The 26,633-nt window shown below is 41.0% G+C and overlaps 1 protein-coding gene across 1 annotated transcript; it reads left to right on the forward strand.

Moving 5' to 3' along the window:
• Nucleotides 1-26,463, forward strand: smurf2 (SMAD specific E3 ubiquitin protein ligase 2). The gene is made up of 19 exons (XM_049746002.2): nucleotides 1-431; nucleotides 13,797-13,835; nucleotides 14,424-14,532; nucleotides 15,811-15,944; nucleotides 17,539-17,604; nucleotides 17,744-17,828; nucleotides 17,908-17,991; nucleotides 18,055-18,269; nucleotides 18,985-19,069; nucleotides 19,188-19,346; nucleotides 19,456-19,503; nucleotides 21,719-21,920; nucleotides 22,968-23,071; nucleotides 23,166-23,280; nucleotides 23,427-23,605; nucleotides 23,884-24,142; nucleotides 24,213-24,414; nucleotides 24,646-24,721; nucleotides 24,838-26,463. The coding sequence occupies exons 1-19, from the start codon at nucleotides 380-382 to the stop codon at nucleotides 24,935-24,937; spliced, it is 2,313 nt and encodes a 770-aa protein (XP_049601959.1). The 5' UTR covers nucleotides 1-379; the 3' UTR covers nucleotides 24,938-26,463.
• The last annotated feature ends 170 nt before the right edge of the window (nucleotides 26,464-26,633 follow it).

A 26,633-nucleotide genomic window follows, 5' to 3' on the forward strand; every position in this document is an offset into this window, starting at 1 on the left:
GGGGAAATGTTTGGAGCCTTCTCATCTCTCGTCAGCAGCCCAGGCAGAAGAGGCAGGGGCAGCCTCCTCAAGTGGGCTACACGCCGGAGGACTCCTCACTTCAACTCCCCGCCAGAGGAGAGGACGGCTCCCAGGATGTAACACCGCCTTAAGGAGAACTCATCTTTTTACAACAGTGTTCCATTCACGATATTTTTAATTCATTAATTTATTTCCTTAACATTTTTTTTCGCAATGACATTTTTGTCGACATCCGGGCCACAATGCCTTGACTCCATTCTTGTCTAAAACTGGCGGAGAGACTGATAAATCTTGTTCTCCCCCCCTCCCACCTAACGACTCTTTTTGTCCGCGCCGTGAAGGCTGGAACAAAGAGGTGATGTCTAACCAAGGAGTTCGGCGGAATGGACCCGTGAAGCTGCGATTAACAGGTAGGTAACGATATTGTTTTAAGCCCCTCTAAAGTAATGCCGTTGCACACAAGCTAGGAGGGATCAGTGTATTTCCTGGATAGGAGGAACAGTTCCCATGGGCCACGGAGTTGGCTCATCGCCGCTTCACTCTATTTCCACGACATCCCCTTGTGATCGCTCCAATATATTTAAATCTGACATCCGTGCACCCGTTTTGTTTCTTACTCCATTTTGCTTTAATTGTTAATGGCAATTGTGATTGTCATTGTCGCCACTTAACCAAGCCGTAAGTCTGAGTCGGGTCCCGCAGGAGTAGAAGTAGCTGTGTTGTCACTATTAAGCAAGTCGTTGTTTGGTAATTTGTAAAAATGGGATGATATAAGTTTGAATAAACACTTGTCACGTTCTCCGGTGCAGACAGGTCAGTTGGGCTGTCAAACGAGCTCATTTAAAGTTGACTAGCCGGCCGGCGTTAGCTTGCTAGTTAGCTCGCTGTTGGTTCTGCACTAATCAAGGGTTTACAATGTTTGACATTTAAATCTTTTGTCACCACTGAGGCCCGCATTTAACCCATTTAAGTAAAGTTAAGATTGGAAATAAGGAAATCAAATGGCTTAAAAATATTAGAAATTTAAAAACAATTTTAAAAAAAGTGTATTGAAATTTAAATATATTTACGTTTAAAATGTATGTAGGCTGAAATGATGAGGTGGATACAACTTTAAATACTGAATATGAGATGTAAAAAAAAAAAAAAAATGTGTTGACATAATCCCACTCACACTCTTGATCACCAAATCCAAAAATGTTGACACATTTTTGCCCGGTGATGATGTAGTTGTGCTTCCTCCTGCAGACCTGCACACTCTCCCAAAGCTGTTTGGTTTTTCCCTTTTCAACATAAACACCAACGAGGTTTACATGGGAGCTCAGTGTTTTGTCTGCGAGAAAGGGGCTGACGGCTTGTCCTTTTTTGATCTACTTCCAGGACCTGACTTGCACCGCATTCCCTGGGAACTGTGTGTATACGTGTGCAAATGCCAAGTGAAATATTTAAGCGATGGTGTTTTCTGATAGGCGTAAGTGGAGACAACAAGGGTTGATCTTAATGAGATGGATTAACGACTCGCACGCGTTTGATTGCCAAGTTAACTGCAGGCTTTCACTTGTATTTACGGTTGTCATAAATCTCACATGCGTAATGAGAGAGGTATCAAATATTTGTTATGTGATATGTAGTTTGGAGTGGACTCCAATGCCTTGTTGTTTTTAATACGGTAGAACCTCCCAGGATGGAAGATTGTGAAAAAACAAGCTATTCCAGGGTGGCGCTTTCGTCATAAAAAAAAAAAAACTCCACTAATAAATGGATTAAAGTAGCATAATTTAGATATGTGTCATGGCAGCGTAAAAAAAAAATCTGATATCTTCAGCTCGGAATTGGAAGTGTTGTGAAAAAGCCCAAAAAAGATCAGTGTTAATTTCTTCTGCTTAGGTGCTAAGTGGTTTCAGGAGATATGCTGATGCTTGATGTCATGATTCTGATCTTGAAGAAGAAGAAAAAAAAACATGGTGGCATTCCATTCCATTTGTTATTAAGGCAGAGCCATTTTACAACCCCGAGAAGTCCATTAGACTGTGAATTAGTTTGTCACCACCGTTGGAGACTGCAGTGGTCTCCTGGAATGCCAGGAATGTTAGCCCGCTGTGGAAAATAGAGCAAGCTGGACCTCATAGACCAGCTTTGGTCCTCCTCCTCCTCCTCCTCCTCAGAGTGACACTGCATACCCCGCCACGCTGAGTAACAATCCGAACTCACCACCTCTTCAAATGAGTCTTTTCTCCTTTGACAACTTTGTCTTGTCATCCTGCTGGCGAGTTGCGGAGAAACGCACTGCAGGAAAGGAAGCACGATGGGAAGAACGTCGTCTGGCGCGAAGAGCCAAATCGTGGTCGCACACTGTCATTATGTGCGTCTTTGTTTAGCGCTTGCACAGTTGTGTATATACAAGGTGGATCACACTTTGAACCCCAAAAGAGTGTCACTGCATGTTGATGACTCACACAAACCTGAATTTGTTTCCAGCCTGAATGCGAAGGATGCCTCGCTACATCCAAACAGGCCCGTAGCTGTTTGTGCTGGAGGCGGACCTCCTTGTTGACAACCCCCCGGCCCCCCCTCCCTTCCACATGTCCATTTCAACCAGATGTCTCAGATGTTTGTCAGCTATTAAAGGGAGGAGATATGTCAGGCAAGCTGCTAAGACTAACAATTGGTGGTGAGATGTTTCATAAGAGCAGGCTGCCGGTACAGATGATCACTCCGAGATCATCGAACGGATTAAAAACGGCACATAGGCAAATGTTATCAATCTTCATGATTTTTTTTATCACTGTTTGCTTCTTTTATCGTCAAAGATTTAAGGCCCCGTGAAAAATGTAACTTTGGGGATGAATTAATGGCGCAAATTGACTATATAGTTGAAATAAATGGAGGAATCGACAACAAATCAATTATCCAATTAATCGTGTTAAGTTACGATGTTGATGAGTGGCAACCAGAGTCGAAGTTGTGTAACAAAAATCAACTTGTAACTTATTTTTTTTAATTTAGTTTAAAAAAATGTGACCGCTTCAAATCGTTCAAATCGTCCAAATCGTCTTTTATCGTGTCGGAATGGTTTTGAATTCCCAATTAAGATATTAGAGAAGTTTTATTAATATACAAAATGGGGATGAAATCAAATGTTTTATTTTTTTTTCTCGTCTTTAACCGGGAGTCACCACGTGACTTAATCGGCATATGGTTTGCTCATCGGAATTCTTTGGTGTGGTGTGGATCAGCGCTCAGTGCTCCAATCTCAGTGGGATTCCCTTCCCTAGTATCCTCCACTCGCATTCCCACCTCTTCCTCTCTGACTCACTTGTGTTCTTTCCGATTGGAAGCTTCTCCCCTTCTCCAAAACCGTTGCGAGGATATCAAAGTCTGACAGACAGCTTACGATATGCAACGTTCTGCGTTTACCGCTTCATTTAAGAAGCTAATCTATTGCGATGGAAATTTGGTTTTAGGATGAAACCCCAAGAGCGTGGCTCGGTCCAGGCGCATGACCCTTCTGATCAAGAAACTTTTGATGTGGTTTTCAATTCCATTCACGCGCCCCTCGCTCACAGCTGTATGGAAGCCATTTGGGATGATGCTTCGGGTTCTTCAGACAGGATTCATACGCGGTGACTGCACCGAGCCGTCATCAACGTCCAAACATTTCCACATTTGCCTTTAATAAGCATATCGTGCAGCAGATGAAAAAGACGGAATAATAAAACGGGAGGGTAACGAGCGCTTATTGCACGCCATTTGTAAACATTTTCCTTCTTCCTGCCCGTAACGTTTTAATATTGTTCCAGCAATTAATGGACTCTATTTCTTTCCACCCAACCCAGAGCAAACTTCTTTAATTACGGCTTATGAAAAATGCAAATGAATATTATACTGATTGATGTAGTGAGTCGAAAAAGAATCGTTACGTTTGCTAATGTGTCTCTTGTTACTCAGTGAAGTTTTATATTTTTTTAGTTGAATTTAAGAAGATTCGACATTAAGAATATGTGACAGTGTCGGAAGCTTTGCTGGTTACTGATTGATCCGTTGAGATTTAGTCGTTCGCTATCACAATCTTTTTACAACGTGGGGTATATTTGATCACTAAGCAAACATTCTCCCAATTATTAACTTCAGAATTTTTGACATCAAGCAAGTTCTCGCTTCCTTCGTTTACCCAGACGCATTTGATTATTATTGTTTCTTCGAAGGTTATTTCACGAACGAGTTCCCAATCTATAATTTCAATTTGCCAGCGTGTCCATTTTGATGAAGGAGAGAAATGTGATATAAATACTAGTGTGTCTGAAACCTGTATAGACGGAGATTGATTCAATTAACTCTGCCTTGCGTCAAACAGACGGACGGGGGTCTCGCACGTCTCCAGTGTTACTTACTGGAAAGTGTGCGTGTGCACGCGCGTGTGTCTATGTTGGCGTAGAAGCCGCAAAAACGCCAACAGCTGACTGGAGACGTCTGTCTGTGTCTGAAGCCCGACGTTTGAGCCCCTTCGGTCGCCAAAAAAGACGGGATCAGACGAGAGTTGTTTATATTCACACCAGATCACCTTTCAAATGGCATCTCTGCGAGAGTTGAACAAATACACTTGCGAATTCCTGCGCACAGAAGCAAACGTTAGATTAGAACACTGTTTTTTTTTTTTTTTTTTTTGTACTCCAGATGTGCCAAAATCCCAAAATAAGCACTGCGACTCATTGCTCAGTCTGGTTAAACGCTCTGCTGCATAGAAAATTGACAAAAATTGCCATATCGCTTTAACTACTATATATAAATCGTAAATTATATGGATATTCTTAATTTGGAGTGTTTTCACACTGGAATGTGCTCATATAGGAGCCAGCGTTGCATACTGTGGCTTACTATATACTGCATAAAACATGAAGGCCGCACTAACACCTGCCATGTGAGGTGATAAGTGTGTATATTAATTTAAAATTTACACTGGCATAGCTGTAGAAGCATACGATGAGCTGATGGTACTTTAGTTTTATAGCACGAATGCGTACGACAACCTGTAAAATGAAATGGCTGTTGTTTGAAATGCCCTTTATTCTATATCGTTGTTTCCTGAATATATATATTATTTAAAACGATATCCGCGCTCACAGCTAATTCTTTATGATCAATAATTGGGACTGTGGAATTTGACGGCTAGCATGTATAAAATGGCACTTCTACCAAATCCAGGCTAAAAAAGTGTATGTGATCAAAAAATAATAATAATACTTTTTATTTCTAATGCACTTAATATTTCAAAGAAATATTTTCTATTGTACTATGGAGTTATTATTTTCAGTATTTTTTACTTTCTTTTCTTGTATTTCTTTAAATGTTCGAAATAAACAAATAAATAAACAAAACAAACCTCAAAGTGCTAGAAAAAGTTTTACAAATCCCCAAACTTCGAAAATGCTGTTAAAGATTCAAGGGAAGGGTGGAAATGTTCTAAAAAAATCCCGGAATATTTGGGAAAATACCCAAAAAGTCTGAACTGGCCTGGCACTTGATAGGTCCAATCGAGTTGTTCAGAGTTGGGGAGGCCGTTCCCCTGTACGCCCCCTCGCTAGCTCAGCCCAGGAGCCGTTAAAGTCATATGACTTTTTGAGAATGATGTCAACGGTTAAATTCCAGGCACACGCATGATGTCACGTCTTGTAGCTGTGTGCGATCCGCTTCACGCCATGTTCCTGACAACCACCTCCACATTATAGCGCCATCAGTCCATCTCAGTGAGACATCAAACGCTAATTCACATTGACTGCTAGTGATGAACACCTCATATCACACAATGACAGGAAGGTGCAAAGGAAAAAAGTCGTGTTCCTCCTGCCTTTGCCATTTGTTTCCTCATCCATTTTCCATTTGAAGGGATCTCAGAAGCTTTCATCTCCGATTATGACATAACTGTCCTGATTCTTAAAGTCTAACACATTCGTTGGCAGTGTAGACAGTAGGAAAAGGGGAGGGTGGAATGATGTAACTTTTATTTCTCGAAGAAGTTGTGAAATCATTCTTTGAAACCCAAACTTCCCCGGCGCTGGCTCCAGACGGGGCAGTGGCGTGCTCGCTCGGCTTCTGTGCGATCCGCCCTGGCTCCGTGACATCAGCGAGGGTCAGGTGGAGCCAAAAGTCCAAGAGAGCCACTCGGCTTGGGTCCCGGCCAGTAGCGGTGCAAGCTTGCAGAAGCCCCGAGGCCCCGCTCGGTTCTTCTGCTCGCTGTTTTTGACTTCTCACTATAGCGGCGGCGGCGGTGACGCCACGGTGGAAGACTTTACTCGCCTGGCTGACTTTGTGTTCGGCACAAAGTGGAAAGAGAGATTGAAGCAAAGAATGCCAATGTGGCATGGTTTCCCACTATTTGGAGCTGAAAATAGTTGGGGTGGACTCCCCTCTTATGCAATGGCAGAGGACTGAATCACAGAGGGGAAAAGGTGACGTGAGATGGGTGAAATGTTCTCACACTAAAAATGTTGCCAGTCGCTAGTCCTCCCTTGTGTGTAGTGAGTTTCCTCGTGTAGTCCAACTGGTTCCTGTTGAACTCCTGAAATGCCAGCATTGTTTGACTTGCGCACCATTTTGAAAACTGGTTTGTTCACAAAGACTTTTTTTAACCAAAAGAATGTCACTTAAAAATGTAACAACTTCCTGCTAGTGCTAGAAGCCGTAAGCATAATTTTATATAATACTGGAGAAAAAAATATTGGAACCTCTGAAGTTTTTTGATGTACAAGTCCTTCATTCAAATTAGGGGTGCTTGATATGATTTTTTTTTCGGACCAATACAGAATAAATTCTCAAATCTTGAGTCATCGCCGATACCGATACCAAGTGTCGATACCACTAATTCAAGCATGACCCCAACAAAAACAATAGCGGATAATTTTAAATAAAGACCTTAAAATTACATAAAATGGCTGTAGCATTAACCGAGGGACCTTCTGTATATCCTTAATGATGGATGAACTGAAACCAAATCTTGACGTGGCATTAAGCAATCTCTCATCGGTCGTTTGCTCCACAAGAAAGTCTTCCCAGACGCTTTTTCTGAGGACAGAACTTCTGCATGACGAGAACATGAGGCCCACAAACTGTCAAAACATCTCCAAGCAACATCAATGACCACCGTGAATAAACCACACAAAATGGAAAGCGTTCAATCGCAAAGTCATGACGTCGTTGAACGACCATCGGGTTATTATTCGACGCATTTCGGTTGACATTCGATACCTGAATTTGAAAATATATAATTCATATATGAGAACATGTGTCTGGTTGTGCTTCCCGAGATCTTTCAACACTCCAGCAGGTGCGGAGTGTAATGAATGATGATGATGATTTATGGCTTCTCGAAGTCATGGCCTTTTGCCCTTTGACCTATGATGAGAAGCCATGTAAGGCTATATTGTGTCTTTTCTACGCGACTAGTCAATGTGATTTTGTGCAGCAGATGTCCAAAATATTTTTTTTCCAGTGTTCCTTTACATCAGTCTCGGAACGTGTGAGATAAAGCGGCGTCGGATACCTAAGTAATTGTTTGAAACTAGATATTTTCCCCTTCATTTAAAAAAAAAAAAAAAAAGTTCTCCCTTTGCTTGCTCTTTGACCAAAGTGATGCATGGCAAGAGTGTGTTACTCTTTTTCCCCTTTCCTTAAGTTCTAAATCTAGCAAATGGCTGATTTTAGAAGTTTCCTGGCACTTAAAAGTTCCATGATGACTTTTGTAGATACTCTACGTATGCTCGGAGATCTTATCAGGTTTACGCATTTACATAAGAGGATCTGCGAAGAAAGCCAGGTTATTTCCCCATGTCAGTTTGTCACAACCACATTTCCACAGTCCAGTGAAAAGCTGGACAAAGTTTCTGAAATTCTACCCTGTGTCCTTAAGCTCAGCTCTTTAAATGCAGACGGTGTAGGCAGGTCTTTAAAAAGCAAGTCGTTTTTTTTTTTTTTTGAAGGACCTTCGCACTGCTCAGTCAGAATGAACTAGTGCAGAGAATTTGAGCAAGGTCGTCTACATCAGTGAAATCTGATTTATAATGTTTAAAATGTAAACAAATTCCCAGACACCATCCATAATTTTTTTTTTTTTAGCATGTGAGCGGAATACGTTTATTGCTATTTAAATATTTTTACTTTGCTATTTAAATATTTTTACTTTGCAAGCTTATCTCAGCTGCACTCGCAAGTTTGGTTTTAGCTTCAAGAAAAATAATAAAATTAACAAAAATTATATTCATTCAGAATAGAAAATAGTACGTTAAAGTTCCTGGTTTTGCCAAAGGAAAAAAAAAAAACTAAGCAGCCGTGTCAAAATGAGAAGTCGTAAAAAGTTGTCTCCCATCTACTGATATGAAAATCTCTGGATCATCTTCAGGGTATTTAATAATAAAAAAGAATATTAAAGTCCAATATCCATTGAAAAGTTCATAGTCTAGGTTGTCAGCATGCTTTCTGCTTCACAGCACACTGAAGACTAATATAAAAAAAAAAACTTTGTTCTTTCCATTTTGATTAAACGTGAATATGAGCTGTCGCTTGTGGCATTAAATTTAATTTAGATTTGGGAACTCTTGACAGGTACTTTGACTCATGCTTTTACTCGGATTCCATTTTGGTATTGCGGTCCCAGCAGTTGATGATTTACATCGTGCAGTCTTCAGGATTAAACATTACTGCCATAGGAGATTGATTAGAAGATGGTTTGAAGATTAGCAACAGCGGGGTCAACTCACACAACCATCACTCTCCTTCCTAAGGTAAAGGGAAGTCTTTTGTTTTTAGCTCCATGCTCCAAGAATTGGAGTCAAAACATGGACAGAAAAAGAAAAACAGAGGAAAGGTAGCCAGAGTGTGAAGGAGTTGGAAGAGTAATCCTATCCAAAAATGTGTCAGACTGTCTGGGGTGGGTCATCATCACACTGGACCGGAGGAACCAGGTGGTCAGGAAGGGAGGTTCAAAAGGGGTTCAACCTGAACTGGAGATTTGTGTCGTCTCGCACATGAACGCTTCCTCGCAAACACAGGAATGTCTGACATTTTCCAAAAGACTCTCGTTTGACTTTTAGACAGGGATGGGAATGGTGGAACATTACCAGGCGGGCGTCTGGGTTCCCACACACCCCATTTCCTCCCCCCTCATAGTCTCCGGTGTAATGGTTAACCACAGAGACTGGAGGCACTTTGAGTCCACTTTTCCTCCCCACTGTGCTCCTCTCTTTTTTTCCCATGCTTCTATGTTATTGTGAACAAATGGATTCCCCTGTCTGCTTATATGACCAAAAAAAAAAAAAGACTTTTCATCCTTCCGTCTGATAGTTACCATGACGACGCTGACCAGACGTCACATGACCTCTCCCTCCCCAGGTGTTTGGCTTGCGTCTGGCCGAGCGCATTGATTTGCCCGCACAGTGGAGGTCTTTGTGCACCCGTCTCGGGGTGTGGGGGGGGGGGGACTCAGCCCATCCTCTCCCCGCAGGTGGAACTCGGAACTTCAGCCTAAAGGCCCAACTGGAGGAAACCATTTGTGTTAAGCTGAGGGTTTGCTTTGGGGGCAGCCATTGAACAGTTGACTAATAAGCTAAATATATTTGTCCACTTTATTGCTCAGCACAATTTTATTGCCAATGTGATTTATTGATAGGTTGTATTGATGGATTACGCAATGGCAGGCACCAGTGAAAAACTTTAGCTATCGATTTATTCAGGTTTAATTGGCTACAAGAAGAAAATGGCTGCCATGCTCAATTATTTTTATTGCCTCATCGTGAATTTCTCACTGGTGCTCATCCCGTCTGGGTTTCGTTTAGTCGGAGCTGCAGTGCGACCGGAATGAGAAACGCAGGCAGCACAGAGACACCCTTCTCTCAGTTTTGCTTGGATACTCGCCGTCGCTATGACGACAGAGGATTTCAGATGGGCCGAGATACGAAAGGGTTATTTGATGCTCTTCCGGAGTGTTTTTTTTTTTGGTGAGAGAACCTGTGATTTAGAACAGCTCGTTCAGAATATTAGGAACCGATATAAGGAAAAGATACATAATTATTGAATACAATTTGTATTTTTTTTTTGAGGGACTTGAATTAAGGTGGTCCAGTCCCACAAGGTTCTCGCATGTCCTTAAAAAGAATCTTCAAAAGTCCTTAAATCATGAATGTAAAAACTCTTGACTCACTGTTAATAAAGCACAGACCCAGTGAGAGACAAGAGATGATTTCCCGAGTTTCTTCACGGTAAAATTAAACATTGCTTATTTTCCTAGTAACGCTCTGTTCTTGACCTATTCTAAAAATTCTACAGAGCAGCCAAGACAGATGAGCTTGTATCGCTTTCCCGTTTTTTTGATGTGCACCATTAAAGGTTTACCATCTCGGGTACTCTCTTGTGGCGCCAGAGAAACGTGACATCATGCATGACGGCGGTTTTGGAGGTGGATTTTCCCCCCGGAGATTTTGATTCAATTCCAATTTGTAAAATGTCATGGCTGATATAATTTTTTCTGGTACTCCAATGATTTGCTGCCATCAAACGTTTTGCTGACATCGACAATCATGTCAATTCAAACAAAACCCCTAAATAATGACTTTTATTCAATTTGTATTTTCATTTTTTTTTTTTTCGTTTGAACTGAGGCACCATTCTCAGGGATATTTATCAAATGTTCTCGCTGTCTCCTCTTATTTTCTGTCTCAGCACTGTTTTTCTTACGCTGCATGCCCAGACTGGTCACATGTTGATGCTGTAACCCAACTAGACACATTTTTTATAATGGATTGGCTCTTAACATATCACTCATGGCACGCTCCATTACCAATGGGAGTACGCTCAAGGCTTTTCCCATGCAAGGCAATTTATTTTTTATTTTTTTTATTGCTTTGCTTTCATGCCACTTTGCATTTGAACCTCACTCATTGCTAAACAATATTGCGATGATGATTAATATAGTGATAGCGCATGTTAGCATGTGTCTGAAATTCTTGTCAACTTAGCTACTGTCTGGGACAGTAGAACCTCACGCCACTCCTCACTGCAGGCAAAAATGCGCAGCCAGTAAATCACAGCAGAGGCTGTCTGTGTTTTCATTTTTCCTAGATTTCAGTCAGCAAATTCTTTTTTCCTTTATTGCCATTCTTGCCTTGTAAACTCGCAAGTTCATCTGCCATATAAAGTCTGTTTTTGTTCATGCTCAATAATGGTTAAGTGGTGAAGCAAAGGCAAATAATCCAAATGAGGATAAACCTTTTAAATGTCTGACGGCCATTTTTTTTTTTTTTTTTGGAAGTTTCAGACTCCCTGCTACCACTTGTCTTCCTACGTCGCCCAGTCCGGTGGTTTTCAATTCCAGTTCTCAGCTGTAATTCAGCCCTTTATGTTTTCCTAAGAATCCTATATAAGTATAATTTGAGTGTTCTCTTCCTGCGACGTGGGTTGTGGAGAACTTCATATGTTCTCATTGAAGAAAGCAGCTTTTCTTCAATCCTAACATCTACTCGATCCTTCCAATTTCAAAACGACAATGCAACCTGTATTATCGGAAGAACATATTACATTTATTTGCTTAAAGGTAGTTTATTTATGAATTCACTCGAGCCATTCACGCCCCAGAATGAAAATTTTACGGCCCTTTGGTTATGCTGTGTTTATATTATGTTCTCAGTGGCCACGGCAGGCTCGTTAACTAGAACTTTAGTGTGCTGTGGGACCTTGGCCATCTTTGTCTCAATAGTCCAGTTTTTTTGTCAAAGTTTTGTCACGGGATATCATATTATTTGTGATGCGGTTTTGGTCAGCCAACATCTGGGCCGACTTTACACCTGCTGGCACCATACTGGCAAATCTAGACAATATTAGCAAATAAATCTAGATCTATTATAGACTTTTTAATTTTCTAGATAATCTGACAAAAATTCTGCAAATCTGTTCGCCTAAATTCGTCTTTATTGATTTAATTGGTGTTGTCAGAATGGATTTAGCTGACTCAGCTATTGCTAACACAAACAAATTTGGTCATTTTGATCCAAAATAAAATGGCGTCAATTTATATTTAGATAGCTAAACTCAGATCTGACTGCCACCTGTTACCTTACCAATTTTACTTCCCCTCTCAAAATCCAAGTGGTTCATTTTGACACACAATCTTCGGCGTGCCTGGTAATAATTAGTTCGATAGACGGAGTTGGATTGAACAAGTCTCCGGACCGTGTGTGTGTTTGAGCACGTGCGTGGCTTGTGTGTTCAGGCCCGACTGGAAGCAATGTATACCAGATGTTGCAGAAATGAGTTGGTTTCTATGGAACGTAACACATTCCCAGGGATGTTTGCGGAAAGAAATTCTTCCTCATCTGTCGAGCATGTTCTGCACCCCAGCTCCAAGAGGTTATACCGTCTAGTTTAACTCTTCTTTATGGTTAATATATTAACTTAGTGTCTATGTGTATGCACAGTCTGTGAAAAAAAAAATGGCTCGCGCACTTTCCTCAATGATTCAACTTGACCTCAAATGCAGGCTGATCTATAGTTGTGTGCGTGTCTGAGTATGTGCGGAATGGGATGGAGACTTAGATAAATATGCAGTGGCTGCAGACTGCATGGCTTAGACTGGAGTCTGGCACTATAGGTGTGCCCTTGACTATTTGTGTGAAGAAAGTCTGAATATTCCCACCTGCGCATGAGTCGAGCCAAAAAAAAAAAAAAAAAAAGGTGCATTTAGAATCAATTCGTCTGGAATTATGAGGTCTGTTAAATTACATAGGCTACTTTTTAATTTTTTTTAAAACTTCATGCTAAAGAGGTCGTTGACCTCTGCTCTAAAGGAAAATGTTTACTATTGGAAATATCAGATGTCGCAGTAAAGATAATTCCGTGCTAGCTTGCAGAGGCGTCTTTTAGAAGTGAGCTGTTTATTTATTTATACGGATAGTGATTCATCGGGGCACTTAGGGAAGTGCAGTCATTAACAGCGTGTTCACATTTCACATTTGCTCGGGTTAAAACAAACTGTCTTAATGTGATTTGTTTGGGCAAGTGTGAATGCTATCATTTGTACCCTGGTGTGAACCAAACAAATCGACTTAAGAGTCTCGGTGAGGCAGATAAAATTTTAATGGACACCTTTTTTTTTTTTTTTTCCATCATTGTACAAATAAGGGTCTAAAATGTTGAGACTTATTTTACAACCCAACCATGATATATTGTGTTACATTTCTTTGGAATGGTTCTCTGCTTGTTGCCATCGTGAATAATATTTAGTAGGAAATAAATCTCAATCAATGCCCTCCAACGTTATCAGCTCGTTAAGCTTTACAGCACAAAAGTGCCATTCGTTTCCAGACCATTCATCGCTAAGCTTGACTCGCTGCCCGTAGCTGTTAATCCAGATGCCCAGGTGGTGACGGAGCTTCCTCATTCGTACACACACACACACACAAGCCCACACACACACATCCCTCATCACATGCCTTTATTTTTTGTGTAGTCATGGATTTGTGTCAATGTGCCAAATTCATAGCGGCGTGCTATATCGATTGTGTCCATCTTGTTTCCTGAAGTCTATGAATGTAATTTTTTTTTTTTTTTTTTTTTTGACTCATTTTATTCAAGACTGACCGGCGACTGTTCCAGAATGCCAGAATGATTTTGCTGATTATCACTGGCTGGGATTGTAATGATTGTATTGATAGACTCAAACATACTATTTGTTATTTGCTTTTGACTTGAGTAATTATTATTAATATGCAATCCTCTTTTTTTTTTCATTTCAGTCCTCTGTGCCAAAAACCTCGTCAAGAAGGACTTTTTCCGTAAGTATGAGCCGAATACCTTTTTCTTTTCGTCTCACAATCTATTTGATGTTTATTTATAAATGTACTGTTAAGCTATTTTGAATTTAGCAAATGTAGGTCATGCTGCTCTGATAAAATTCCTGCTGCCTTGGCATCAACACACCATTTTCACAAATGCAAATGATTTCCTAAAAATAATTCCTAGTGTCTTGTAACCACTTTTGAACTACCTGGGCAAGGGAAGGGGGAAAATCTCCCTGGGAAATTTGTCGTCTTTTGTTTTGGTGTGTTTGGGTCAGGCTGTCATGGTGAATGCGCATGTAAAGGTCAGGTGGTCACACTCAGGTGGTTTCTGTGGTCCTCATTCCTGCCATTCCAATACTCCTGAGCAAACATTGCGTTTTCGGGAGTCAGTAGAGAGCAGCACTGATGAATTTGTCATCACTTTTGTCCTGCCATTGTGTGTGTGTCATCATTGAAGGACATTAAATGTCGACTCAAAATTAACAGGATGAGTCATGTGACCGAAACTGTCATTTGGAGTTCAGTCCTGGTACTTTTCTGACACATGTATTTAATTTTCTGGTCTATTTCCTCTTCCTGTAGGCCTCCCTGATCCTTTTGCTAAAGTGGTCGTGGATGGTTCTGGGCAATGCCACTCAACAGATACTGTGAGGAACACACTTGACCCCAAGTGGAATCAACACTATGACCTGTGAGTTACATGCAACGTCCCCCCCCGACCCAAATGAAATTGTAATTTAATGACTTGGAAGTTTCGTGCCGTGTTTGAAGTTTCACAATGTTTGTTTCCCTGGTTTAAGTACATGTCAGGATTCAAAGAGTTCCAGCTGTAAAAGCTCACACGGTTACGACATAAGCGATCAAACGATCTAAAAATGTCCCTTGGAACTGTATTTCATACACAGAAATAGACTGGAGTAGTATTTTCTTCCAATGACTGGAACACGTGCATGTCCAGTACATTTAGCCTGATCTCCTTTTCCAAAGATGGCTTGTCCTGTGAAAGTAACCTGGAAAAAACACAGACACAGTGAATGTAAGAGTGAAAGTTTCCAATGTTTATCCAACCAGCTGCAGAAGAAGCGCAAGTCAACGTTTGTTTGGTTGCTCGGGTTACCCACTTTTTTTTTTTTTACATCGCCGATATATTATCTGCTCATGTCGCATTTGACTTTTAGAGGGGGAAAAGTCGTGTGTATGTATTTACATTTTAAGAGTTGGAAGGAGACAGACACAGGCTTAGCATAAATCCGTCGGGATTTGCCGCGAATGGTTATCTTGAATATACACCCTCTTAACTCTCATCTTTAATCCCAATTTAATGGAGGAGAGGTTTTATTCAACTGATCAGCCCAACGAGATCTGCGGCCTTAAATTATACTCCCACCTGTTGTCCTACTTCAGTCTGTCATAAAACCACTGGCACAGTTCAATCTGGCATAATAAATGTCAGTAAACCTGATTAATCGACTAAATTTGCGACGGGATTCACTCGCTTAATTCAAAAATCACAGTCTGTCACTAATGCAGCAGTTTGTCATAATTACAATTTGTGTTGTAGGTCATAAATATCAAATGAATTGACGTCATTTAATTTAATTTTGATACATGGCTGTATAATATATAATTTTATGATATGTTGCATATGACAGAGACTTTACTGTACTTCCCTCCCGCCATGTGTGTGTGACCTCGCCGCACTCTCACATCGCACACCAGACAGGCATTTGGCACGGACTCAAAATGTCCAGACGTCTTACTCACAGACCATTGTTTCATATCCCTTTTGGTAATGGCGATAATCATTACAGTGGGATCCCCTTCTGTCACTTCTCCAGAAGTTTTATTTAGAAGGGGTGTCAAAACATGTTTTAATCTCATTCATAGCTTCACCTGATCAAATAAACAAGATTTCAAGTGGTAGCTGGAAACTAATACCCTTGATGGAAAGATTTTTTTTGTATTTTAGATACATCGGGAAATCGGATTCCATCACCATCAGTGTGTGGAACCACAAGAAGATTCACAAGAAGCAAGGAGCTGGTTTCCTGGGATGCATTCGCCTTTTGTCCAACGCTATCAACCGCCTTAAAGACACAGGCTGTAAGTTTTGATGATGTCATCCGAAGCAAATTCCGACTCGCATCCTAACCGTTAAATCCGCTCCATTATTAGCTAATCAGCGCTAACGGGAGTACGCTGTTAAAACAAGTGTGTAGCGGTTAAGGACGTAGTTGCCGTCAACTAAAATAACGACCGCAGGTTAAACGCTACATCGAGTGGTGTCATGTCGAACTCGTTCGCTCAGACAAAAGCCAGACTCGGGTCTAAATGGGGGTCGACCTTCAAACCACATCACCCCGTCATTACGCTAAAATTGGCTGGTCAGAAGATGCTAACTGGATTAGCTTAGTTTTAAGCAATGGATCTGGAATGGAAGTCCAATATAGTGTTTCAACACTACATTGAAGAAACGCAACCCTAAATTCAAATTGAATTTAAAAGGCTTGTTTTCCTCGAGTGACGGACGAAACCCGAAGCTTGTCTTGCAGCTGTGAGTGGTTACCTCTACTGCATTTCCTTCTCTTGGCCTAACCCTCACCCCCCCCCATTAGTTTCCTCCGCAGACTGGCAACATTGAAAGAGACAAGGAGAGTGTGGGGACTAGCCTCCCCTCATGTGTCTGCTGATCCAGACAAGCGGTCATTTCACGTAGACTAGCTCTCTTGTTTTTGCTTTACATGCATTTTCAAAGAATGCTACGTTTGTCCCATCCCTTACACCAGGGCTCATTTTCGTCACATCGTAGTCAGAGTTTCCTTCAGAGGGCCATGACTGTCAACGCCTTTACAGTAAAAGCAGTAAAAACTTTTTAAAAAATATTTTAAAAAGATAAATGGTACTAATAATTCCCAGCAATGTTTTAAAAGTGAAAACAATTAGTATTGACACATGAAGTTTTCGCGGGCCACATAAAATGACGTGGCGGGCCGCATCTGGCCCTCAGGCCTCGAGTTTGACACATTGGCTGTGTATTAAAAAAAAAAAAAAGTAGCAATGTGAATGAGCACATTCCTGCAAACATCTTTGTTTGTGTCTCTGTGGCTGCTGACCTCCCGCCAGCCTTGTAATGGTTTGACCATTGCCTGTTTTGGTCCTTGTTTAGTCTAGACAGACATCCTGGGCTGATCTACATGACACCCAGACAAGAGAGAAGAGATAGTGGCCATTTTCAAGTCTGCAGGCAACATGGACGTTTTTTGTTTGTTTGTTTTTTTTCCCCCTTCCTCCCTCATGTGTGTCGCTGTCTCTATCTCAAATTCCAGTCTTGAAGAACTTCTGACAAAGACTTTCCAGACCGGGCAATAGTTCATACCCGTTCTGAGACTGAGCGGAATAGTGCAGGCTTTGTATTGACATTTGTCAAATATTTGACCTTTACATTTGAACTGATGCCTGCTCGGTCAGATTTTACAGCCTGTGGCCATGGGAGCATCTGTTTCGGGACACCCTGCAGACAGATGGAGAGATGAATTTCATAAGCCTGTTACTGAGATCTCCAGGGAGATGATGACGCTTCTTCATTTCTTATTGTTTACATCTATGAAACCGATGAAGCGTCATCTCCTCTCCCATCTGATCTTTCCAACTCATTTCCTGTTTGTCTCTCTTAATGCATTTGTGTCCCCTTCCACAGACCAGAGACTAGACTTGAACAAACTGAGTCCAAATGACAGCGACACAGTCCGAGGTCAGATCGTGGGTAAGTTCACAAGGATCAGATCACAGAATCGAATCAAAATTTCGTATTGGCGAAGTCCGTGCCAATATAACGTAACTAGACTATCATTTGTTGTCTCGTAATTCCAACATGTGCATCTGTCTGCCATGTGTCGCTTCAGTGAGCTTGCAGTCCAGAGATCGGATAGGCACAGGAGGCCCAGTGGTAGACTGCAGTCGGCTTTTTGACAACGATCTTCCAGACGGGTGAGTCTCTTATCATCCACGCTTTGGAGACGATACATGAAATCTGGAAAGTCACATCGCTGTATCTTTGTGATGCCAGCTGGGAGGAGAGGAGAACCGCATCTGGACGAATCCAGTACTTGAACCACATCACGCGCACCACACAGTGGGAGAGGCCGACCAGGTGAGGTTTCATTAAAATCCTCGATAAGCTTTTTTGATTTATTTGCTCTGTTGTGTCTCTCAGACCCGCGTCCGAGTACTCAAGCCCCGGTCGGCCGCTTAGCTGCATCGTGGATGAGAACACACCTATTAGCACAAACGGCGCCACGCCCACTACAGCGTTGCCACCGAATGACGGTGACCAGCGGGCCCAGGAGAGGCGCGTTCGGTCCCAGAGGCACCGCAACTACATGAGCAGAACTCACCTCCACACACCACCGGACCTCCCGGAGGGCTACGGTAACAATTATTCAACGAATCGACAACTCATCGGAATTAATCGGCAGCTATTTTATTCATCGGCGAATCGTTGAGAGCTCTTAAAATGGTAAAAATTCTCAATAGTAAATATTCCTCCATGATATGCATATTTTGTGTTTAATTAAAAACACATCGGCTTATTTTCGGACACCAAACTGGTAACTGAATCAAAATCAATTTATATTCTCATGCTCTGGTATTTCTTTTGCACTTCTCCAACCTACGATGAATCCAGTCGTCACGTAATTGTATTGTACTAATTGCTCCACTCCTTCCTCGCCAGTCTGAGCCCCTTCATTCAATCCACAATCTCTCACACACAAGGAGCCTGCGATACTGGCTCCATTCTAATTGAATTGATCTAGCTGTTAAAGTCTGGCTACTGCAATTTGCTCCCCCTCCCCACATTTTTTTTTTTTTGTGCACGTACTCCAACAATCGCACACATTCATATAAAAAGTAAACATACACAGCAGCTGCAGTCCTCCACACATCTTTGGGAGATTTGTTTATCCTCCTGGGATTTTTCTGCCCCGGGGCTTTGGAGCCAGAGCTGTAGAAGGAAATCTAGTGTTTGAGATTTAAGAGGCTTCCTATCTTCTCTGGGTTTGCTTTATTCTCCAATTAATCTTTAATTTAGCTGCTTTTAGATACTAATTGAACTGACCGCCATTTTTTAAAAATCATTTTACAGAACAGAGGACCACGCAACAAGGCCAAGTGTACTTTCTTCACACTCAGACAGGTGTCAGCACATGGCACGACCCCAGAGTACCCAGGTATGTGACCTTCGGGATTTATGACATCATCACGTCAACATGACATGATGAAACAGTCGAGGAGATGCACAATAGAATTTTTTATTTTAGCATATGTTGGGGTTTTTTTCTGTCACAGAGATTTGAGTAATGTGAATTGTGAGGAACTGGGTCCGCTACCTCCCGGATGGGAGATCCGCAACACGGCGACAGGGAGAGTATACTTTGTGGACCACAACAACCGAACCACACAATTCACCGACCCACGCCTCTCTGCTAACTTACACCGAGTCCTCAAGTGAGTTTTGACCTTACAGTATATTATTGTGAAATAATTCAGCAGTTATTTTTCAAACGTGGTTTTGTTTTATCTCCTGGATTCAATTATCTTTGTTTTGCATTTACAGTCCAAGCCCAAATGGTTCTCGAGGAGGCATTGAAAGTCAGAATGTGAGGTAAGATTTGTTTTTATTCCAGGAAGCCCCCTGTTGCACACGACCACTCATTCTCTCCATTTTTTTTTTCCACTTCCACATTAACATGCGCCTTGTAGCGTTTTAGATCATAAAGGCATTTTTAGCAAGGCTATTCGTCACGTCGCTGGCGTTGGCTAGTCATCTGACAGACGACGACTATAGCTTACATCCAGGAAATAGCACATGAATGTAATACCCAAGTGTGTTAATGAATTGTGTGTTTGAGTCACTCTTTATGCATGAGGTTTATGGTCCAAGTCTTTGAGCAGGGCCCAAACACATGTTCAGAATGTCTTTGCCTATGCAGCTGTTCAAACACCTACTGTGCTGTTAACGGCCGGAGATTTGCCCAGCGGCCTTTTGCTTCGCGAAGATGGAGCGAGCGGTGGACGGGTGCCTTGAAGGGCCTCCTCTGCCTGACCTCATTCCTCCTCTGTGCAGGGACGGAATGCATTGCAGAAAGAGATCCGGTTTCTTCTTTTTCCCCCTTTCACGGGGATCAAAGAACATGCTGGCATTTCGACTCTTTTTTTTTTTCTATCTGCCTCCCTATAAAGTTTTAAAACCCTATTTTGGGGAAAAAAAAATATCTTTGATTTTTTTTTTTTTTTTTTAATGATTGAATTGTCCAGTTAGTTGCTTATTGTATTTTGCTCAAGATTACCAAATGATTGATTCAACCTTTACTTGACTACTCAAATTGGTTAAGCGGTTATTGCAGAACACAACCGTTTAGAAACGTTACGATATTAGGAAATATGTGATATCTGGAAAAGATATCAAGCATCGTGGAGTTCCATCAAGACATCTGCCTTTTATCAATTCAGGGATTCCACCCCCCTCCCTCTCTCCTCTTCCGTCATACCACAAAAATGTTTGATATACTAAGTCTGTCAAATTTGTCGTTTTTAATGCTGCTTTTTATTTCAATGAGATTTTCTCTAAGCATCCAGCAAGGTCATTTTTTTTGCTACAATTTCGATTTTCCGCATAATGTTACAAACCTTTCAGTAACTGAATATACCGACATGAAAAGTTATCATGTCATCTCCCTCAAGGGTTTAAATTTATAGTATAGCGGACTGTAAATGTTTTTTGGTGACGTGTCGCAGAAGCAGTTGGCTTCTTCTCGCTGGGAAAAAGAGAAGTCTGAATTTTGTGACGAGGGAGAGTCTAGAGGTGAAAGTGCAGGAGTCATCGAGATGCTTTGCGACTCTTCTCATCCTTCCCCTCCCACCCTCCGAGATGTCTACTCAATTTTGAACGGTGTCAGGCGATTGCCCTTCCTACTTCCCATCCCTCCCTGAGAGTCTAGTCTGCAGGAAATAAAAGGGATTGGAGAGGAGTTGTTGAAAGTCCTTTGGGGCCCTGTGGCTTTCTGGGCTAACAGGAAGTGATTGAAAAGCCTAACTCAATTCAACTTGGCAGACACTACAAACTAAGCAAACTTGTCAATGTGATTATGGATAACGCAGGCCATTAGAAGGATACTTGAGAGCAATTGTGGGCCAATTTTAACCTCTGTCAACTGCAGCCTGTCTGAGTTTTCTGTCTGATTCGTGTTAAAAGTTCGTCTTGAACTGTTATCAAAATATTTTTTTTACGACCTTTGCAAAAATGCCATTATGGAAATGCTTCTATCTCAAAAGGTTCATTTGATTTTAGATGTAAGGCCTTAAACTAATTCCAAAGTTAAATATTTTTTATTACACCACTTTGGATTCATCAGTCTAAAGGTCGGTCATTTTGAAATGGGGAAAACAAAGCGATAGCGTTCCATAAACGTTGTGGATCCATTTAATTTAGGTTCAAGAGGTAACTATTGATCAAGTGTAGTGGGCATTTCCATTAAATAATTTCAAATATCACCACTCACAAGCTGTTTTTAGCTGTGGGTTATTATTTAAGAGACATTTGTTTGGGAATGTTTGTCCACTAAATTTCCAATTCAGCATTTTTTTCTGTACAAATTATATAAAGACTGAAAAAAATTAGATATATCCATTATAGAATTTTCACTTTATACGTCCATGTTTGTAGATTACATTTTTATTGAAAAGTGTCCTGTTTAGGGGTTGTAGCACCACCTCTTGGTTCGGCATGGAATTACGTTGCCATCTGACCAAGTTGCACCGTCCATAAAGGGTTATATCTTTCTCATCTTCCATAAAATTGTCTTTCTTGTGCCCATCAGTCGTCAGAACCCGTTGAAGGATCAGGTCCAGCAGACTCTGGTGTCCACAAGTCACCTCCAAGAGGAGGCAGAGTGTCTCACGGTACCCAAGTACAAGCGAGACCTCGTCCAGAAACTCAAGATCCTTCGACAGGAACTGTCTCAGCAGCAGCCTCAAGCTGGGCATTGTCGCATTGAAGTGTCCCGTGAGGAAATATTTGAGGTGAGGGAATAATATCAATTATGTTATCATTATCATATCAGCTCATGAAGGCCTTATAGAAAATGTTGACATTAATTCTGAGCATTTTTTTTTTCTTTCAATGCTGTCTGTGAGGCAGACAACCCAAGATCTGCTCTTAGTTAACTGTTCCAAGTTATTTTTAGATTCACTCGAGCTATGTGAATGTTTTATCTCTATTTTTTTTTTGTGTGTACTCCCATAAACATCGCCCGCTGGCAGTTTGACTGTGACACACACGTGAAGGCTTTTCTGTTTCCAATCTAAAGCAGACCTCACTCCCCCAAGTTGCTCAATGTTTCTACGAGGTGCAGAGCCTTTATCAGCGCAACACCACCTGCAACAGACTACACGACCCTCATAAAATATGCACTGGAATGTGCTGGAACAGCCATGTCTGTTAATCTGAACGAAGACATTTTTGTTGGCTGATCTCACACGGCGAGACGGGCGGTCGGGCAAAGGATGTTTTAAGGTTGCGCGAGGCTCCAAATCATCTAACTCATGACTGAATGGGCAAGTGTTAGCCCGTGGGCTGTCAGAGCCTTCTAAATGTGTATTTTTTGGTGTAGATAAGACGCTCCCTTTTTTTTCGCCCCCCTCACAGCACCTCTAAGCTGTCTGCCTCATCTGAAGGCTAGAGTGGAACGTGGCGGTGTTATTACAGCCTTCGGACTGTGTTTGTTAGAACTGCCCCTAATCCACTTTTAATGGACCCTGCCCTTAATACGTGAGCAGTCTGCACATGGGATGAACACCAATTAAGCTGGAGAGGCAATGAACTAATTGGTCTATACAGGACAGTGCAGAACTTTCGGCCTTTTTCAATAGCTGTAAAATTTCGTTTTCTTATCGGTCTGGTTTGTTTTAGTTGGCCAGTAAAAAATAATAATAATAATACAAAAATAAAATAAAAATATTTACTTAGTGTTTAGTAATTTATCAACCCTAACTGAAGTGGATAAATAACATATTTTATATTCTTTTAATGTTTTTTTTTCTTAATGAGAGTGTTTCATTGCATTACAGGAATCCTATCGACAAGTGATGAAGATGAGGCCAAAGGACTTATGGAAAAGGCTAATGGTGAAGTTTCGGGGAGAAGAAGGACTTGACTATGGTGGAGTGGCCAGGTAGGAAAGTTAAACAAAAAAAAAAAAAGTGCAATACCAGCCTTGTCCCAAATATAAGTACACTTGACGTTCTTTGTTTTGTTTCGCCGCCCAGGGAGTGGCTCTATCTATTATCGCACGAGATGTTGAACCCGTACTACGGCCTGTTCCAGTACTCACGTGATGACATCTACACGTTGCAGATTAACCCAGACTCTGCAGTCAACCCTGTGAGTCATGCACAAAACATAATTTAACCTCTCGCTTCATTGCTACTGAAAGAGTATCTTTGCAAATATCTAAATAGTACATTTAAATGACACTGCAAAAGATGAGAAAGTTTTCATTTGTTAAAGATATATGTGTGTGTTTTTAGGAGCACTTGTCGTACTTCCATTTTGTGGGCCGTATCATGGGGATGGCAGTTTTCCATGGCCACTACATTGATGGAGGATTTACCTTACCCTTCTACAAACAACTCCTCGGTAAACCCATCACCCTGGACGACATGGAGTCTGTGGACCCGGACCTCCATAACAGTCTCGTTTGGATCCTGTAAGACACAATTTGTTGGAAAAAGGCATCGCTGTGAATTAAAAGTTGAACTCACTATAAATAACATTTTTGAACACATTTGATATGAAACAAAAGCCTTGACTGGCCTTGTCTGCTGGATGACAGCACCCCCTAGAGTTTATTATGAAGCAAAGTTTTGGAATCTGATAATCAAGACAAAATGAAGCAATTTGTGCCATAGTTTTGATGTTATATTAAAAAAAAAATCTTTCTGTGATCAACTTTATATGGTAATTGAATCTGTCATGGCTCCTCAGGGACAATGACATCACAGGCGTGTTGGACCACACCTTCTGTGTAGAACACAATGCCTACGGAGAGATCATCCAGCATGAGCTCAAGCCAAATGGAAAAAGTATCCCCGTCACTCAGGACACAAAAAAAGAATATGTCCGCCTCTACGTCAACTGGCGCTTCCTGCGCGGCATCGAGGCTCAGTTCCTCGCTCTGCAGAAGGGCTTCAATGAAGTCATCCCCCAACACCTATTAAAGGCTTTTGACGAGAAAGAGCTTGAGGTACTTTCCCATCGTCATGTCGGTCAAGTGGGAGTTTAAAAACTTGTCAAATGTTTTCTTCTTTCCACAGCTGATCATATGTGGCCTGGGTAAAATTGACATCAATGACTGGAAGTCCAACACACGGCTCAAACATTGCACTCCAGATAGTAACATTGTCAAGTGGTTCTGGAAAGCTGTGGAGTCTTTTGATGAGGAGCGAAGAGCCCGCCTACTACAGTTTGTCACGGGTTCTTCTCGAGTTCCACTGCAGGGCTTCAAAGCCCTCCAAGGTAAAGTAAGAGCAATGATGAGAAGATGGGAGTGTTTGTTTTTCAATCACAACACACCCAAACCAGTCAAACATTTATTGTAGCTTTTTTCATCTTGATGTAGGACTCCTATGAAAGTTAATAAAATAAAAAAAATAAAAATGGTGCGAATGTTTAAGTAAAACCATGTGGTTGGATTTTTTTTTTTTTTCCTGAAGTCCTCTTTTTTTTATTTTTTTTATTTCATTATAGGTGCTGCTGGTCCACGGCTATTCACCATCCACCAGATTGAGGCTAACACCAACAACCTCCCCAAAGCCCACACATGGTGAGAAAAATATTATTAATATAGAATAAACGTTGACACGATTTGAAATCCCCAACAATACTCCTCTCCATTCACATGAACTTGCAACCTAAAATCATCCTCTCCTATTTTCCCAGTTTCAATCGGATCGACATTCCTCAATATGAAAGTTATGACAAACTATATGACAAATTGCTGACCGCCATTGAGGAGACATGCGGCTTTGCTGTGGAGTGACAGCGCAAAAAACAGCTGAAGTTTGATCCCGCCTCTTTTTTTTTTTACACACACACGCGCATCGAACACTTTTTTTTGTTATTAGCAACAACAACAAAAAAATATCTGCAGCTGCTAATAAGTCAGACTATTATACTAACTCGTGGAACATGCAGGATTCTCTGGCTCTTCCTCTTTTTCTATGTTAAGCATTTTTTAAAATATCGACTATTCCATGTAGCAAGGAGCACTCTGAACTGCAGATACAAAACTGGTGTATTAGCTACAGTACAGGGTAATTTAATGGATGGTTACCGTAACCACTTGGAAATGTTAAATCTCGATATGGAGTGTGCCTTGGACTGATGATGCCCGGCCAACGGGGAGACCGCGGATGCAACGATGAGACGGAATTTGGCAGACAGATTTCTATCGCTCTCCAAAGACAGCAGCAAGGACCCCAATGAGTCGCTGCACAAGCTGGATTTCCATCGTCTCTCATCGTCAACAAGTTTGTTTGAACGTGTAAACATGAACAAAGTGCTTGCAATGTGTTATTTTTATATAAGTAACAGGGGAAAATGGAAGAAAATGACATTTCTAATATATCTAATTTATTGCTGATATAGCTCCCCATTCTTTTGTTTCAGGAAAAAAAGTGTTACTGTTTAAATTATAAAAAAATAGTAAAAACAGAAAGAGTATTTGATGACAGTATTTTAGTTTATTTAACACAACGCTCATCTTAAAGGCTTTTAAATCGGAAACACACAAAATAGCCTTTTTTTTAAATTTTTGTTAAACTGAGCAGACCCTTTAAAAATCCAGTCTGGCATAACTGTTGCATATTTGAATACTCGGTTGGACATGGGCCCCCCTGCTATACTGTTCTATTAATAATGTTCCATTTGTGAAGTTGTTTTCAACCATTGAACATAAAATTCTTGAATGTTTTCTAAAAGATGCTGTTTAGCGATCCCTCTGACCGTGAACTGTTCTTAACATTTGCATAAACTGAAAAAGAAAAAAAATCAACTGTTGTTCTTTATTGTAAACAAGTGTATGCAAAGTGACAAGTGTCCTCACATGGTGCTTTGTACAGTCAAAATATATTGTTCATATGTGGATCAAACAACCTGTAATTTATGTTTAATTTAATTAGAAACGGATTTTGTCAAAATGGAGGGGGTGAGTTGCACAAAAGTAGAGGGAGCTTGCATAAAGGGCATATTCATCCACTGAGCAGTCCAGTGCACAAATGGATAGATCACTCTTCCTTTCGTACTTTACTCAATGCCGTCTCGTTGCTGCCTCTCACTGAAGAATTGAAGTTCTTATCAAACCAGAAAAGGTTAAGCGATGCAGCTCTTTTTAGATTTGTTTTTTGTTTTTTAGCATGATCCACTAGGACTATTATCTCTCCTGGCTGACCGATGCAATTTGATGTATGTAACACTACCATTTTGTAAGAGTATTTTATTTTTGTGTGTAATTAGTTCTAATTAAACTTGCCTTTGTCTAACAATGTAGGGCCTTGTACAAAGAAATACTGTCTTTTTTACTTTTGTTGTTTTTCCCATTTTGGTTTTAATCTGAAAATTAACATTTTTTTAAGGGTTTAATTTATTTTAATTACAAAAACCTGACATTTAAACAAGGGTGTATTGACTTTAGTGAGAGTAGTGAATAATTCCAAACCTAAACAAACAAACAAACT

The sequence above is a fragment of the Syngnathus scovelli genome, chromosome 16 (assembly GCF_024217435.2).
Source record: "Syngnathus scovelli strain Florida chromosome 16, RoL_Ssco_1.2, whole genome shotgun sequence".
Classification (NCBI taxonomy): domain Eukaryota; kingdom Metazoa; phylum Chordata; class Actinopteri; order Syngnathiformes; family Syngnathidae; genus Syngnathus; species Syngnathus scovelli.